Source organism: Erpetoichthys calabaricus, chromosome 6 (assembly GCF_900747795.2).
Source record: "Erpetoichthys calabaricus chromosome 6, fErpCal1.3, whole genome shotgun sequence".
NCBI lineage: Eukaryota > Metazoa > Chordata > Cladistia > Polypteriformes > Polypteridae > Erpetoichthys > Erpetoichthys calabaricus.
Window position 1 is genome coordinate 36,542,790 of NC_041399.2, and position 17,247 is coordinate 36,560,036.

The 17,247-nt window shown below is 38.3% G+C and overlaps 1 protein-coding gene and 1 long non-coding RNA gene across 4 annotated transcripts in view; one reads left to right on the forward strand and one right to left on the reverse strand.

The window, feature by feature from the left end:
- spidr (scaffold protein involved in DNA repair) overlaps positions 1 to 17,247 on the forward strand; it is a 389,881-nt gene that overhangs the window by 251,560 nt on the left and 121,074 nt on the right. For all 3 annotated transcript variants that reach the window (XM_028803494.2, XM_051929096.1, XM_028803495.2), the window contains exons 9-10: positions 14,629 to 14,827; positions 16,144 to 16,388. In XM_028803494.2, coding sequence (XP_028659327.1) covers positions 14,629 to 14,827; positions 16,144 to 16,388 — 444 coding nt within the window. The remainder of the gene's footprint in view (positions 1 to 14,628; positions 14,828 to 16,143; positions 16,389 to 17,247) is intronic.
- The window catches only part of LOC127528412 (uncharacterized), a 69,330-nt gene continuing 68,464 nt past the window's right edge, over positions 16,382 to 17,247 (reverse strand). The window contains exon 3 of the long non-coding RNA XR_007935306.1: positions 16,382 to 17,067. This is a non-coding gene — a long non-coding RNA (uncharacterized LOC127528412). The remainder of the gene's footprint in view (positions 17,068 to 17,247) is intronic.

Sequence of the window (17,247 nt, forward strand, 5' to 3'; positions counted from 1 at the left end):
ACCTCATCTGACTCCTCTCGATGCGGAGGAGCAGCGGCTCTACTCTGAGCCCTTCCCGGATGACTGAGCTTTTCACCCTATCTTTAAGGGAGAGCCCAGACACCCTGCGGAGGAAACTCATTTCAGCCGCTTGTATTCGCGATCTCGTTCTTTCGGTCACTACCCATAGCTCATGACCATAGGTGAGGGTAGGAACATAGATCGACCGGTAAATCGAGAGCTTTGCCTTATGGCTCAGCTCCTTTTTCACCACGACAGACCGATGCAGAGCCCGCATCACTGCGGATGCCGCACCGATCCGCCTGTCGATCTCACGCTCCATTCTTCCCTCATTCGTGAACAAGACCCCTAGATACTTGAACTCCTCCACTTGAGGCAGGATCTCGCTCCCAACCCTGAGAGGGCACTCCACCCTTCTCCAGCTGAGGACCATGGTCTCGGATTTGGAGGTGCTGATTCCCATCCCAGCCGCTTCACACTCAGCTGCGAACCGATCCAGAGAGAGCTGAAGATCACGGCCTGATGAAGCAAACAGGACAACATCATCTGCAAAAAGCAGTGACCCAATCCTGAGTTCACCAAACCAGACCCCCTCAACACCCTGGCTGTGCCTAGAAATTCTGTCCATAAAAGTTATGAACAGAATCGGTGACAAAGGGCAGCCCTGGCGGAGTCCAACTCTCACTGGAAACGGGTTCGACTTACTGCCGGCAATGCGGACCAAGCTCTGACACCGGTTGTACAGGGACCGAACCGCCCTTATCAGGGGGTCCGGTACTCCATACTCCCGGAGCACCCCCCACAGGATCCCCTCGAGGAACACAGTCGAACGCCTTTTCCAAGTCCACAAAACACATGTAGACTGGTTGGGCGAACTCCCATGCACCCTCCAGGACTCTGCTAAGGGTGTAGAGCTGGTCCACTGTTCCGCGACAAGGACGAAAACCACACTGTTCCTCCTGAATCCGAGGTTCGACTATCCGACGGACCCTCCTCTCCAGAACTCCAGAATAGACTTTTCCAGGGAGGCTGAGGAGTGTGATCCCTCTGTAGTTGGAACACACCCTCCGGTCCCCCTTCTTAAAGAGGGGGACCACCACCCCGGTCTGCCAATCCAGAGGCACTGTCCCTGATGTCCATGCGATGTTGTAGAGACGTGTCAACCAAGACAGCCCTACAACATCCAGAGACTTGAGGAACTCCGGGCGTATCTCATCCACCCCCGGGGCCCTGCCACCAAGGAGTTTTTTGACCACCTCGGTGACCTCAGTCCCAGAGATGGGGAAGCCCACCTCCGAGTCCCCAGGCTCTGCTTCCTCATTGGAAGGCATGTTATTGGGATTGAGGAGGTCTTCGAAGTACTCCCCCCACCGACCCACAACGTCCCAAGTCGATGTCAGCAGCGCACCATCACTACCATATACAGTGTTGACACTGCACTGCTTCCCCCTCCTGAGACGCCGGACCAGAATCTCCTCGAAGCCGTCTGAAAGTCGTTCTCCATGGCCTCCCCAAACTCCTCCCATGCCCGAGTTTTTGCCTCAGCAACCACCGAAGCTGCATTCCACTTGGCCTGCCGGTACCTATTAGCTGCCTCCAGAGTTCCACAGGACAAAAGGGACCGGTAGGACTCCTTCTTCAGCTTGACGGCATCCCTCACCACCGGTGTCCACCAACGGGTTCGGGGATTGCCGCCACGACAGGCACCGACCACCTTACGGCCACAGCTCCGGTCAGCCGCCTCAACAATAGAGGCACGGAACATGGCCCATTCGGACTCAATGTCCCCCACCTCCCTCGGGACATGGTTGAAGTTCTGCTGGAGGTGGGAGTTGAAGCTACTTCTGATAGGGGGCTCTGCCAGACGTTCCATACCCGTCTCAAAATCATTAAATCCAATGCAGGGTCACAGGGGCTATCCCAGCACAGGCCCCATTTTGCTGATGTGGAATGAAAACCAGAGTAGTTAAAGAAAATCCCACACAGACATGGGGAAAATATGCTAACTCTACACAAACCTAGAAACTATGGAAATACTTTTTCCTGTTAAAATTGTTTTGTTGTTGCAGGATATATTTTTAGTTTTTCATGGTAGAGTTAATTTGAGTAAAGTATGCAATAAAGTAGTGCAAGTCTACTGAACAAAGCCACATTTCTTTGCAAACTATAGGCTTAGTATAGCATATTAGAATTAAAAGAGAGGTGCTATGTTTCTGCAGTTACACACTCCGTTTTTAAAAGACTTTCACCTGGTCATTGTGCACTTCAACCCTTATTAACAATAGTTTTCTTCAGGTATTCTCTTTTTATTCCAAAATCCCAAATGTATATGAATGTTTAATTTTATACCTAAAGTTATGTCAATATAAGTGAGTGTAGATATATCGACAAGCATGCCCAGTGATGATAATAATAATAATAATATTTATTTTTATAGCACATTTTCATACAAAAAAGTATCTCAAAGTGCTTTACATAATGAAGAACAGTAAATAAAAAAATATATAACAACATAAATTAAAATAAGACAATATTAGTTAACATAAAAAAAAAGAGAAGGTCCAATGGCCAGGGTGGACAGAAAAAATAAAAAAAAACTCCAGACGGCTGGAAAAAAAATAAAATCTGCAGGGGTTCCAGGCCACGAGACCGCCCAGTCCCCTCTGGGCATTCTACCTAACATAAATGAAATAGTCCTCTTGTGTCTAGGGTTCTCACGGAAGGACTTGATGATGATAATGGACATGCAGACTTCTGGCTTTTAATTCTTCACTGTTGGAACATCATGGTGCTTTGAGTAGATGGTGGTGGCAAAAGCCACCACCAAAAGGACACCGGAAAAAGAAACAGAAGAGAGAATAGGGGTTAGTACAGATTTTAGAGCTACCATGGATAGTTATTATAATGAATTGGATATACAGAGTATCAGGATTAAATTACAGTGAAATTATGAGAAGGCTATGTTAAAATAATGTGTTTTCAGTAGTTTTTTGAAGTGCTCCACTGTATTAGCCTGGCGAATTCCTATTGGTAGGCTATTCCAGATTTTAGATGCATAACAGCAGAAGGCCGCCTCACCACTTCTTTTAAGTTTTGCTCTCGGAATTCTAGGGAGACACTCATTTGAGGATCTGAGATTACGATTTGGAATATAAGATGTCAGACATTCCGATATATAAGATGGGGCGAAATTATTTAAGGCTTTATAAACCATAAGCAGAATTTTAAAGTCAAAACTGGAGAAATGTGCTTGGATTTTCTTTCCCTTGTTAGGATTCTAGCAGCTGCATTCTGCACTTTTTTGGGTATTCCTGAGAGGACTGCGTTACAGTAATCTAGTCGACTGAAAACAAACGCGTGAACTAATTTCTCAGCATCTTTCAATGATATAAGAGGTCTAACTTTTGCTATGTTTCTTAAGTGAAAAAATGCTGTCCTAGTGATCTGATTAATATGTGATTTAAAATTCAGATTATAGTCAACAGTTACCCCTAAGCTTTTTACCTCCGTCTTGACTTTTAATCCTAATATATCCAGTTTATTTCTAATAGCCTCATTGTATCCATTATTGCCAATCACTAAGATTTCAGTTTTCTCTTTATTTAGCTTGAGAAAGTTACTTTTCATCCATTCTGAAATACAAGTCAGACATTGTGTTAGTGAATTACAGTGGAACCCCGGTATACGAGTAATTCGGTTTACGAGCCGCGATCCGAGCAAAATTTCTGCCCGTTTTACGAGCCGAGCTCCGATACGTCACCGCTAGTCACCCCTTCTACCCAGAGCCGTTTCAAAGGCTTATCCCAACCATTCCTTTACTGTCCTACGTACTACTACTGTACAGTACTTGTACCCAGAATCCTCTTTTACCCACAATTCTCTGGTATCACAGCATCTCTTTCGATTCGCGTAAAAAAAAATCTTATGTACGTAATGTTAAGTGTTAGGCTAAGTTTAAAGTTAAGAACGTTTATTTTTTTACAATTCATGTACGTACGTACAGTTAAGAGAGTGCAATTTTAGTTTTTTTGATGTGAAGGTGCCAAAAATGCAGCCAAAAAGGCAAAAATAGATGATTATCGTAAAATGTATCATACGTTCCTACGTAATGTTAAGTGTACGTAGGCTAAGTTTAAAGTTTAGAAAGTTTATTTTTTTTACAATTCATGCAATTAAGAAAGTGCAATTTTAGTTTTGTTTTAAGTTTAAGAAAGTGTTGTTTTAGTTTTACTGTACGTGTACCATACCGTAATCTACGTATCGTGCCAGTACATATCTAGTCCTCCCTCCCTCCCTCCCTCCCTCCCTACTTCCTCAGCCGCTCTCCGTTAACTGCAATCGTCTGCCGCCAAGGTAAGGTTACATTTTCTTAAGTTGGTTTATCTTTTATTTAACTATATTTACTAATACAGTATTTTGATGTTTGTTTCTTATTTAAAAACATGTTTTTTTCCATTATTTATGATATTTTGGGGACTTTTTGGGAGGGCTGGAACGGATTAATCTCATTTCCATTATTTTAAATGGGGAAAATTCGTTCGGGTTACGAGCAGATTGGGTTACGAGCTTGGTTCTGGAACGGATTAAACTCGTAACCCGGGGTTCCACTGTAGTAGAATCAGGGTCATCAGGTGCTATTGATAAATATAGCTGTGTGTCATCAGCATAGTTGTGGTAGCTCACGTTGTGCCCTGAGATAATCTGACCTAACGGAAGCATGTAGATTGAGAAGAGCAGCGGACCCAGGATAGAGCCTTGTGGAACACCATATAAAATATCATGTGTCTTTGAAGTATAATTACCACAACTAACAAAGAATTTTCTCCCTGCCAGGTAGGATTCAAACCAATTTAAGACACTGCCAGAGAGGCCCACCCATTGACTAAGGCGATTTCTAAGAATATTATGATCAATGGTGTCAAATGCGGCACTCAGATCTAAGAGGATGAGAACAGATAAATGGCCTCTGTCTGCATTTACCCGCAAGTCATTTACTACTTTAACGAGTGCACTTTCTGTGCTGTGATTTGTTCTAAAACCTGACTGAAATTTATCAAGAATAGCATGTTTATTGAGGTGGTCATGTAACTGCATAATGACTAAAATTTTACTTAAGAAAGGTAGGTTAGAGATGGGTCTAAAATTTTCAAGAGCAGAGGGGTCAAGATTATTTTTCTTAAGTAGGGGTGTAACTACAGCAGTCTTGAGACAGTCTGGGAACACCCCCGTATCTAATGACGAATTTACTATGTCAAGAATATTATCAATTAGCACGTCCGATACTTCTTTGAAAAAATTTGTTGGTATTGGGTCAAGGGCGCAGGTGGAGGGTTTCAGTTGAGAAATTATTTTATGTAAATCAGGTAAATCTATCCTGGTGAAAGAGTTTAATATGTTTACAACGGAATACTGGGGTTTATGAGGATCCTTAGTGTTGGGGAGATATACTATGTTATTTCTAATATCATTAATTTTTTGATTGAAAAATACAGCAAAAGCCACACAGGTTTTACTGGAAGTACTTAGGAGACATTCCTTTGAGTTACCTGGGTTTAGCAAATGATCAATTGTCGAGAATAATATACTGTAGACTTTGTTCTGCTTCAAAAGTTTATTCTATTCTGAATGTTCTTGTAAGCTTTTTTGCATTACATAGCTACACTTTTGTGCAGTTAAATACCACATAAATGGCAAATGCTTTGACTAGATTTTTTTTTATTGACTGTGTTAGTTTAGTCAAGTCTATTCTGCACTACCACATTTTTTTCCTCTTTTTGGCACCTTTAAACTTTGTTTGTATAGTTTTTCTCTGGAGTCCTGCCTAGTCTAGCAAAAGCAGTGTGAGGCCCTAGAAGAGGCACAGAGGCAAAAAAGTAAGTAAGTGACTATATTATGTTCCTTAAAATAAGATCTGCATTCTAAAATTATTGCTTCAGAGGCCATTTTATCTGACTACATTCAGTGAGTAGGTGGGTTTTGCTTGATGACTGTTATAAGTTTTAACTGCTAAACCATTCTTTATTGCCACACAAGTGATTCTTGCTTTTTCTGCTCTTTACCAGGATGGTTTTCATTTTAATAATTTTTGAATCTTTGACACTACAGAAGAGTACAAGTTTTTGGCAGTATCTGTTAACCTAGCTGATAAACTAATTGATACAATAACTATTTTTGTATGGAACCAGTCACATAATTATATGGGTTAGAGGACTGAGCAGACCACTAAATGCAAAACCATCAATCAGTAAAAAAAAATTCAGACATAAACAAAAGAAAGTTACATATACAGTATACAGCTCATGCTGAAGGTCTTATAACAGCAAAGAAGATAAAGGAAAAACAAAGCCTCGTATATTACGTACATCTTAGGGAACAACAAACTCTTGTGGGCCCACAGTTGTTACACAGAATAAATGTCTGATACAATTAACCTAGATGGCCACACATCTCTTCTTGGACAGTTTAAAAACATCTAGACAATACCTTGCAGGCAAATGACCTGGTCTGCATGTCACATTTTGTGAGCCTTTTGCACAGATGTAGCAGGTGCCAGAAGTTGTTAAAGCTGCATACTGTATTTTGATGTGCTTTGGTAAGTTAATTGTGCTGTCTTGGGTTGCCTGGCTTGCCACATGTTATACTAAGTGGCAAGCACAAACATCAAGATGGCACAGAATAAGATACATTCTTCTGAGAAGGAGTGTATGCTTTATGCCAGTATAATTGAACAGGCACCTTTAGGAGGCAGTAGGCCCTGGTGTTAAAAGTGGTATCACAAGGGTAAAAAACCTCAAGAGCACTAGATTTAAAAATGGTATTACCAACCCTTAAGAATGCTGTATAGAGCATAGCATGGACTAGGAATTCCTGCTCTTCTATATGTAATGTGAAAGAGCTCATGGAAGGCAAAAAGCCAGCCAGGACAGTTTTCATAGTCACTTGAACTAAGATCTATATTACTAAACGACAGTTGTTAATTATATGCACGGATGCAGGATGCACCGAGGCGCATGCGCAGAGCACCTCAGCACCCCAGACTCAAACCCAGCGGCTTCCCAGAGTTGGTAGGTGGCGCCCAAAAAACACAACCTGTAAACTAAACTTGCTCTAATCCACTGTGCCAGCAGTCAGTGTGGCATATTTGAATCACATAACGGTAATTCAGTATTAAAAGTACGTTGAATTATGATTCCTAACAGGAAACGACGTCTACCTAATGACACAGCCACAGAAAAACAAAAATGAGACCGCATGGATAAAAAGAAACAAAAACGAGACCGCATGGATGCGCCCAAACAACACAACCTGTAAACTAAACTTGCTCTAATCCACTGTGTCAGCAGTCAGTGTGGCATATTAGAATCACATAACGGTAATTCAGTATTAAAAGTAATTTGAATTATGATTCCTAACAGTAAACGAGTTGTACCTAACGAGAATCGGGGGTTTACTGGTTATGGCTAGGGAGAAGTGGCAGGAAACCACACATATCTTGTGTATTAGCTCTTCCTTGAATAGAAGGAGTGGAGCTTTATTGACACTTTTTGAAGGCTAGAACAATTCCGGGACTTAAGTAGCTATGTAAGGCTCAGTGGTCCAGGAATACTGCAATAGAAATGTCAAGTTTGTTCTCACTTTAGCCAAAGTGGGATGCCTTTAACCTCAAAACTGATTTTTGGAACCTAAGATGAAAGTAATTTAAGTATAAGTTTTAAAACTTACCCAGTTCAGAGGCTTAATGAGTGTGGGGCTGGAATAAGAGTTTGAGGAAATGTTTTCCTGACAGGAGGAATAGTGCATTTGAGAGAATGAGTTGAATGTAATAAGGAACTGCTTAACTGCTATATTTAGGACTGGATGATCTGTCAGGTGCATAAATACAGGTGATGTAATAGGGTTTGGATAGCAAAAGGATTAAATTTAAACTTAGCTGTGCTACCCGTCTAAGATGTGCCATCTTTAAGAAATACAGAGAGATAGCATCCGAGTGGACACACAGACAAACACATAGACACTTACTCTTTTTAGTATACTGGATTTTATCAGTTCCTTTCTACTCTTTTATTCATTAAATATAATCCTTGATCATATGATTTACTTATAAAGTTTACATGACTTCTTGTGCTCTTCTTTATTTCAAGTGCAAGCACCCAAGACTCGTGCAAGCATTAGGACAGTACTGTGAAATAACATTTTCTAAACTTTCCTAAAACTCACACTGGAGCTACCTAATCCCCATATATATGACTTCTGAACTTTTCCAACCTAATGTGTAAGAATTTTGAAAATTCAATAGTAAAAATTACAGCAGGGACTGTAACACAATTCCCAGTGTTTATTAATATTTATTAATGATTCTCGTCATTTGACTGTCTTGGAGGATGACTTAAAGAAATAACTTCAAGTGATGTTGCAGGATATTTTTACTATTTTGTTTTATCCCTGGGGTGGATGGACCAACCTTCAGCAGCTTGTCTATTACCTCTGCAGAGGAAAAGTGGGTCAATTTCTTCTTCACCAAGTTTTTGGCATGCATTTTGTGTTTCTGCCCAAACAGACAAAGATAAACGCTACTCTGAGTGAGTTCTCCTCTGTTTGTTGGATGCTATAAAAACGACAGGTGTTCCTGTATTGCTAGCCAGAGAAACTCATGCAACTGTGCAGCTACAGTTTTGAGTAAGGAAAAATCTTTCATTTTGTCTTTTCTACATAGTGTGTATATGTTTGTAAGATATAGAGTAGACCTTTACTGCTATAGTATTAACTTCAGTACAAACATTGACTTGTCTGGGTGTCTGTATGATTGTGCATCATGGAAATAGAGACGCAAAATGGTGGTGTGGTAAATCAAAAACATAAACTTGAAAGATTATGTGAGTATTGGTCCAGATACAATATGCAAATAAAACTGCAGTAAATGTGTATTTTCAGTGATTCAAAAAATAAAATAAGTCTTCAAAATCATAGCAGCTTCTACTGCAGAGCTTTGATGGAATTTGACGTGAAAATGTGCTTTTAAAAAAAGTGCTCATTTTACTGGTACCAATAAGTAGCATATATAACATTTTTAGTCAAATGTGAAACACTGCTTAAAAAGAAATTGTCCCAAGCATTTTTGTCCACAATTACACCATAATCAATACTACAAATATATCTACATATTAATAGTTATGTGTGCTCTGCTTAAATTGACTTAATGTCTCTTTTTCTAATGATATGATATGTCCTCAGAATTCAACAGATTTAATAAACATAAAAAATACTCTTTTCTTGAATCTCTAAAAAAAATATTAATCTTGTTGAGCCAAGATGACCTAATTAACAGTTAAATATATGAGATAACTTATTTTGTTTGAGTACATTCCATACCAAGCATTTTTTTGAAGCAGTTGTTGTAATTGGGTTTTTTTTTTAATAACGATTTCAATAATTGTTCTGGGCTGGGGCTAGTTCTTTTTTCTGTTGCTTCTGTTATGGCATGATTTGTCGCCTTTTAATAAATTGTTGTCTGTTGTGTTCTTCATTATGGTCATATTTCAGATGTCATTCGTTTAAAATATTGCAGTTGCTGAGACTTTACCATATGTTTGTTAAACGATTTAGGCTATAGGGAGAATACACTGAAATGTGAATAACCATCATCAATAACCATGTGCAATCTGCCTAATGGCGGAATTGCAACACTTTCTCTTTCTCCAGTGTCCTTTGCTCTTTTCTTGATGTCTGTATCAGATGTTGTATCTTTAGAGAGATAGATGGAACTTTATTTGTCCACAGGGAGAAATTTGGCTTTTTACAGAAGCTCTTTAAATAAATGCATGCGTAAATAAATAAACAAACACACACACACACCAGAATGTCAATAAAGCAAGAAAATTAAAAAGAAAGAAAACTTCTGATTTGGCAGTCACAGTCGTAGTGAACCAGTTTTATAGATTTTCTTGACACACTTCTGCTGAATAATTTTGTTGACTGAAAGTACTCAGCGTTAGTGTGTCAGAGAGGGGATGTGAAGCTTTGTTTATAATGTCATTCTATTTTGTTTTAACTCTTTTCTTTGTTACTGCCTCCAGGGGTTCCAGAGGGCATCCTATAAGTGTTTGCCCTTTAAATAAGTTTTGTTAGGGCCTCTTTTGAAGTGATGTTACCAGCCCAGCACACCACAGCATTGAAAATCGCACTGGTCATTACAGAATTATAGAAGATGTGAGTGATGTTACTTCTCACATTAAAGGAACACAGCCTCCTAGGAAAAAGATCCTGCTGTGCCCTTTCTTATGTAGTTCCTCTGTGTTCTGAGACCAGTCTAACCTGTCATTAATATTGTTTAATAATCTTATTGGTTGCCCTGGTGGTGTCTTTTATTTTCATTCTCTCCAGGCTGTTTTTTTCACACATTTCCTTCTGTTTGTAGAGATTGGTTTCACAATGTTAATTTTAAGATAAAACAGGTATCATGGAAAGCACTAAATATTTCGTGCATGTTTGAAAAACATGAAATAAACTAAGTACAAACGCAACAATGGTAAAAGGCAGTGTGTGACAATTCTGAAATGACTAGGAAAGCTGACATTCCTACTATGTCCTTAGGTCTTTTTTTAGGTTAACTGGCCACTGCAGGTTCTACACACCCATTATGTGAGAACATAATACGAATCCCACCTAAACAAATGAATAAGAACAAACAAAAAAAATAAATGGCTTATGAACCTGACATATAAAATACAAGTAGAGAAAAATTAATGTAAAGTATTTTGTACATTAATGGTCAAAATTGTTTATACTCATATCATTTTTGCTCCTTATTTAACTGAGATTACTTCTGTAATTTTTGGTTTTATCTTTTAAAGTATTGGTATAGAAATGATCTTTTGCTATCTTACTTATTGACTTAGGGCAGGGGTCTGCAACCTTCACTATGAAAAGAGCCATTTTGCCCCCTCTTCCTCCAAAGAAAAATAGTCTGGAGCCGCAAAACATAACACAGCTGATAAACTTTTAAAAGTTTTAATCTTTTTTAAGATTTTACATGTTACAACCACGGAATACAACAAACAGAAGTGCAGTGTGCATGTGTAGGGCTACTTTGAAATAAATTAAACTGAACTATGCAGGCCTATTTGGGTCCTTCCTATACCTGTGTAAAATTAAAATAAAAACTAGCCCACTTTAATATAAATAAAACATTTAGCTGTAGCTTAGCAGCTTTAAAAAAGTAAACATAAAATTCCATTTCAGTGTGCTGAATCAACTGAAGCACCTGAACATACAAAAAAACCTACATCAGCTCCGGGTCCGAAATGAATGTGTTTTGTTTTTCTGAAAAATAATAACTTATTAAATGCTATTGTTGTCACCTGTTTAAAGTGACTTCTGTTTCTGAAGTTCGCTGCTGATCATCTCTATGTCGGGGCTGTACAATGTGACTTTGACCTTCACACAGGACTGCAGGCTCTCATGTGTGAGGCGGGAGCGATATTTGGACTTTATGAAGTTCATGCTTGAGAAAACGTGCTCACATAAGTATGTTGAGCCAAAGATGGACAGGACTCCAAATGCATATTTTTTCATGTTCATATACGTTTCGGGAATGGCACTCGCTCTTTAGCGAGAGTAGCCTTCTGACGGGTGACTTCTTCAAGATCCGCTGTCAGGCATTTGAACTTGGACACCCATTAATCTTTATCTGCTATGTCGTCCAGTTAAATTTCTAGATCGGGCTTACTTACTCCTGTGAATTCGGATGTGTTCAGCAGAGATGGGTCGACGTCCAGGGGTGTGACAGGGAAGGAGAGAGTGTTTTTTTCCTTTCTGAACTCACTGAATCTTTCTCTAAATGCAGCTTGCATTTTCTGAACAATTTCCCGTTTGTTTTTAAAGTCGGAGAATAGATGCTCTGATATTTTTATGAACGATTCTTTCATGTATTCTCCGTCTGTGAACGGCTTACCCCTCCTTACGATCTCTTGAGCTGCCACAAAACTAGCGGCTGTAGTTGACTGTGCAGAAGTGATCCACTTTTTGAAAGTATGTTTGCTCTGTTCAGCTTTCCGTTGCAGTTCCGAAATTGCTCTCTTTCGCTTATCTTTTCGCTTATTTTCAGTGAATGCTGAGAGCTTGTTTTGAAAATGTCTTTCAACGTTACATTTTTTGTTGTTCGATAATTTATCGCCACATATTAAGCACACCGGTAAGCCAGCGTCGTTGGCGGTGAAGGCAAATGCTTCTGTCCACGCAGAATTAAACTCTCTAAATTAGATGTTAAAATGTATAACAGTAGTAGTAGTAGTAAATAAACATATATATATATATATATATATATATATATATATATATATATATATATATATAAATATATATATATATATATATAAATACAAGTTAAATTAAGAAATTGAAATCATTCATTTTCATGGTTTTTATTTTTTTGTCAAGGCCAAAGGGAGCCACTACAAGGAGGCTGAAGAGCCGCATGTGGCTCCAGAGCCGCGGGTTGCCGACCCCTGACTTAGGGTGTACTCACACTGGCAATTTATTCCGTGCCTGAGCACGTTTGTCCACATTTAACCCCGCAGGGTCTAGTTCATTAGACTAGTGTGATCGCTCTGTGCCGGGCCAACAGTACCATTCCCTGGCCCACTTGGAAGAGATGGACCTGAGCACAGTTCAGTAGTATTTGGGAACAGTGTGATCACTAAACATGCCCGCGCATGGAAAAAACAAATGATGTCAATGATGAGACAATGATGCAATTCTCATTTCATTCAATACCATTTCAGTTAAAAACAGGTTTTTATTCTCACCTTACAAATGAACATTAATTGTAGTTGGCAAGAAAAGCTGCAAATTACTCCGTTAACATCATTTGTCTATGTAAAAGTTCTTGTACATGCAGCACGATTAACAGCAAAACGCTGCACTGTACACTCAATAAATTTGTAAGAGGGTAGAGCGTTATCCTGCCCTACATGACTCCACAAAATAAGTAAAACCATTTTGACATGCAGGTTGTTGCTCAGTGTTCAGATCTTGTTTTGGTGTCACACGAAGTTGCATGGTCATGATGAAAGCGTGCCCAGGCCCAGAATGTTAAGCATAGTGTGAGTGAAAACCAGCGGGGGAAGAGGGAGGGGGGGACAATCACGCTTGGACACGGTATGGAACAAACGTGCCTAGTCTGAGTACACCATTAATCTTCTGCTGGCGGTCCTCTGTGTCTGCTGGAATGCTTAGCTTATTTCCTCTCTCTTCTTTGTTACCTTTGTCATCTTCACACTGATCTTCAGAAATATCATTGTGTCTACGTTTTCCACAGATTTCTTTGTGTCTTTGTCTGCCATGTTGACTTGTTCAGCTAAAATTGTTACACTTTTCTGCAATTCATCTCCTGTGCACAGTGTTTCCCTTAACATTCTGGTAAATACAAGAAACATAGTCTTATACCATTCTTATGACTTGTGCCTTTGGTATGCATTATAGAAAGCTCAGTGGTAAGGCTTTGCAAATTCAAATCAAATTTGCATATATCAGCAATTAAATCAGATGCCTTTCTGGCTTGTAATTTATTTTTGTTTAAAGCATAAACATTATTGTACCCTTCAGGTATGTCTTGAGTGTTTTCTAAAGTATCCTGTCTTTTTTGGAGAAGCATTATCACATCTTTTTATCCCATAACTATTAGACCTCTATGCTTTTTGTTTTTTTTTTTTGACTAAATTCATCAACACAAATGATAACCATTCATTCTTCGTTTTTTCAGCCTATTCAAGTAAGAGCTGTAGGGAGCACCATCTCATTACAGAGCACAACCATACATTCCCACAGTTATGTTGTTCTTAATTTCCAGGTTCATGCATGTTTCTTTCATATTTATATGTTTACTGTGTAAAAGTCCCAGAATTCCTGCATCATTTTCTTTGTGAGACTAGAGGATTGAATAATATTGTGAAAAACGTGTTATGAATAACACTTATGCTAAGTAGCATAGGAAAACCAAAAAGAAATGCTGCTTGCACTAACTTACAAGCAGTTGCTTTCCATTACTCGTGTATATTGAAATGTTGAAACCTTGAGATCCAAAAGTACCATATTTTATTTGCCTGTCTGTTGGTTGCAAGAACTTTTTTAAAATATCATCTGAAATTAGCCCTATGTCTAATTTTGAAAATGTCTTTTGTGGTCCCAGTCTGTTGTGTGGACAGATTTTTATTAAATTTGATTAGCATGTGCATAAAATACTAGCTTCTGATTACTCACTTATTGTTAATTCCTGTCTGGTTCCTTATTAGTGTCTTCTTATTAAACTTGTAACAAGACTCAAGGCCAGACTTAAAGTTAAGTTGCTTCTTCTACAGCTAGCTTAGTGTGGAATATGTCTGTAGTGACCTGTTTATTTGTGCCTATAACAGAACTAAAATTGCAGTTTATAAGCAAATGCTGTCCTAAAATGTGTTAAATGATACATTATGCTTGTTCCATAATTAAAAAATGTTTATTTGTGGTTGCAAAGGACAATGACATGGACTTGTGATATATCAGGCTGGCACTGTACTTCTATTGTACAGTGTCAAAATATCTAGCACTGTGATATTTGTATAGAAAAATTATTATTTTTTTTTTTTACAATAGGAAGAAGATAATAATCCCAGGTGAAACATGTCCAGTGATTATAAACACATATTTCAGTCAAAAAGTGCTTCAAGAAGAAAGGGAAACAGCTGTGCCAACACAGAAGTTGGTGACAGAGAAGAAACCTCCACCTCCTTTATTGCTTGCCTTCAACCTGATGGAAAACAAGGGATATTTGTTTAGTACTTCAGAGTACCAGGTATAGTTATCCTTGAAATTTTTGTGTTGTCTGAAACCTGGCTTTGTACCTGAAGTTTAAATAGAGAAAATAACAGAAGGTTTTACAATATAAAGTCCTCTGATTACATAAAAAACACAAAATGAATGTTAAGGCAGGATTTTTTTAAATCAAGTTCCATTTCTTAGATCTCAATTTTAATTCTTACAACAATAATTCGTCAGAACATATTAGGTTTCTGTACTCCTATTTGAGTGCTTAGAAACTGTGTATTTGAGTTATTTATGATAGTTATTAAGATGATAGCTATCAGGAAATAATCATATTTAAATTTGTGTTCAAAAGGTAAAACTGGATAATCTCTAAAAAAAAAAAACCTTTGCAAGTTAACTGCATGTAGTTTTCTGCATGGTTGCTCCATGTAGGCTTATGAAGAAGACATGAATGCTGGTGGATAATTAGATGTTACATTTCCTAAGCCAGATCATGTCAAATGCCAATACTCTATATCAGCAATGTTTTGAGAGACCTCAGCTTTTATAAGCACACATTTCCTAAGTACTTGTCAAGTTGCTGTCTTATTCAGATCCTAGGGGGACAGTCATTGATAGAAGTAGACTTGTATCACTTTACTTTCAATTGAATTCTCATATTTAAAAATTCCACATTTTGTGAAAAAATGTGAGCTCTAGATTTTGGTGCTGTCATTCTCTGTATTTCCTATAAGCATTTTCTTGCTGAACAGAGACATCATTCTCATAAAACAGAAATTAACCCAATGACAGCTGTGAATATTGGAGCATAATGGGAAGTAAAAATGGCTGAAATGAGTTATAGTGTTAGTCATCAAGTATAAGCGCCACCAAAAATATTATTATTCAGAACCTTTTAAAATTTAATAATTGATAGATATTATAATTTGATAGACACTTTATTTGATACAAGTTGTAAATTATACAGTATAAAGGAGTACAGAACCTTGTACATATTTCTTTGTTGGTCTTATATTGGCAAAATGTAATGCAAATGATTGAACTCTTTTTATAGCTAATTTGCACTTCAGTTTTAAATAAACACACTAAGTTGATCTCTTATTGTGTGTTCTGCATAGGTTGTTAATAACTAGAGCTTCTGCTCTCAGTAAAAAATGATTGAGAGCCATTGTAAAATAGTAATGTAGTAATGCATTTATTCAACTGTTAAAATTACCATCTTTAGTTTTGTATAGCATTCCAATATGATAAATATCTGCATCAGAAAAAAACTCAGTTTTGCTCTTAAACACTCTTGTCAGATTAAGCATGCATTTCTTAATATGTGCTTATTTGTAAATAAAGGTTCCATCTTCAGTTACTGGATCACATTTAAAGCTGCCTGACTCTCAGAAGATTGGTCCTGTGTGTGACTCCCTGCTGGAGGCAATTGAGAGCTATGCTGTAACAGGTTCTTCCACCTTTGATGTAAAAGCAGTGGTACAAAGAGTGTACATTCTTCATCTAAAACAGTCTCCTTACCAGAAACTAAGCAAACATTCCTTCATATCAAAAGCACAAGCATCAAGCCAAGATCGTTTCACAGACAGGTATGTGAATCGATATTTGACAAATGAAAGTAAAAAGTTAATATCTGTGTTGACTGTGATTGATATCTCTGTTGGAGGATTGATATTTTCAAGTCTCACCAGAGATGTTTGATTGGTTTGAAGTCCTGGCTCTGGCTGGGCAAATCAGGGACATTCACAGAGTTGTCCCTAAGTAACTCCTGTATTGCCTTTGCTTTGTACTTAGGGTCATATTCCTTTTAGAAGGTGATGATGAACATGATCTGGAGCAGGTTTTCATTAAGGATATCTCTGTACTTTGCTCCATTCAGCTTTCCTTCAACTCTATCTAGCCTTGAAGTCCCTGCTGCTGATAAACAACCCGCAGCATGATGCTGCCATGACCATGCTTCACTGTTGGAATGGTATTGCACATATGATGAGTCGTAACTTGTTTCCTCTTCACTTGACACTTAGAATTGAGGCCAAATGTTTCAATCTTGGTTTCAGCAGGTCAGATAATCTTGTTTCCCATAGTCCGAGAGTCCTGCAGGTGCCTTTTCAAAAACTCCAAATAAGCTTTCATGCGTCCTCTGCCCACTGTGCCATTAAACCCAGATTAGTGGAGTGTTGCAATGGTAGTTGTCCTTCCAGATGATTCTGCCACCTTGATACAGATTCTGTGGAGTTCAGCCAGACCGTTGTGTTCTTGATCACCTATCTTACCAACAACAACATTTATTTATATAGCACATTTTCATACAAATAATGTAGCTCAAAGTGCTTTACATGATGAAGAAAGAGAAAACAGACAAAGTAAGAATTAAAATAAGAGAACACTAATTAACATAGAATAAAAGTAAGGTCCGATGGCCAGGGAGGACAGAAAAAACTAAAAAAC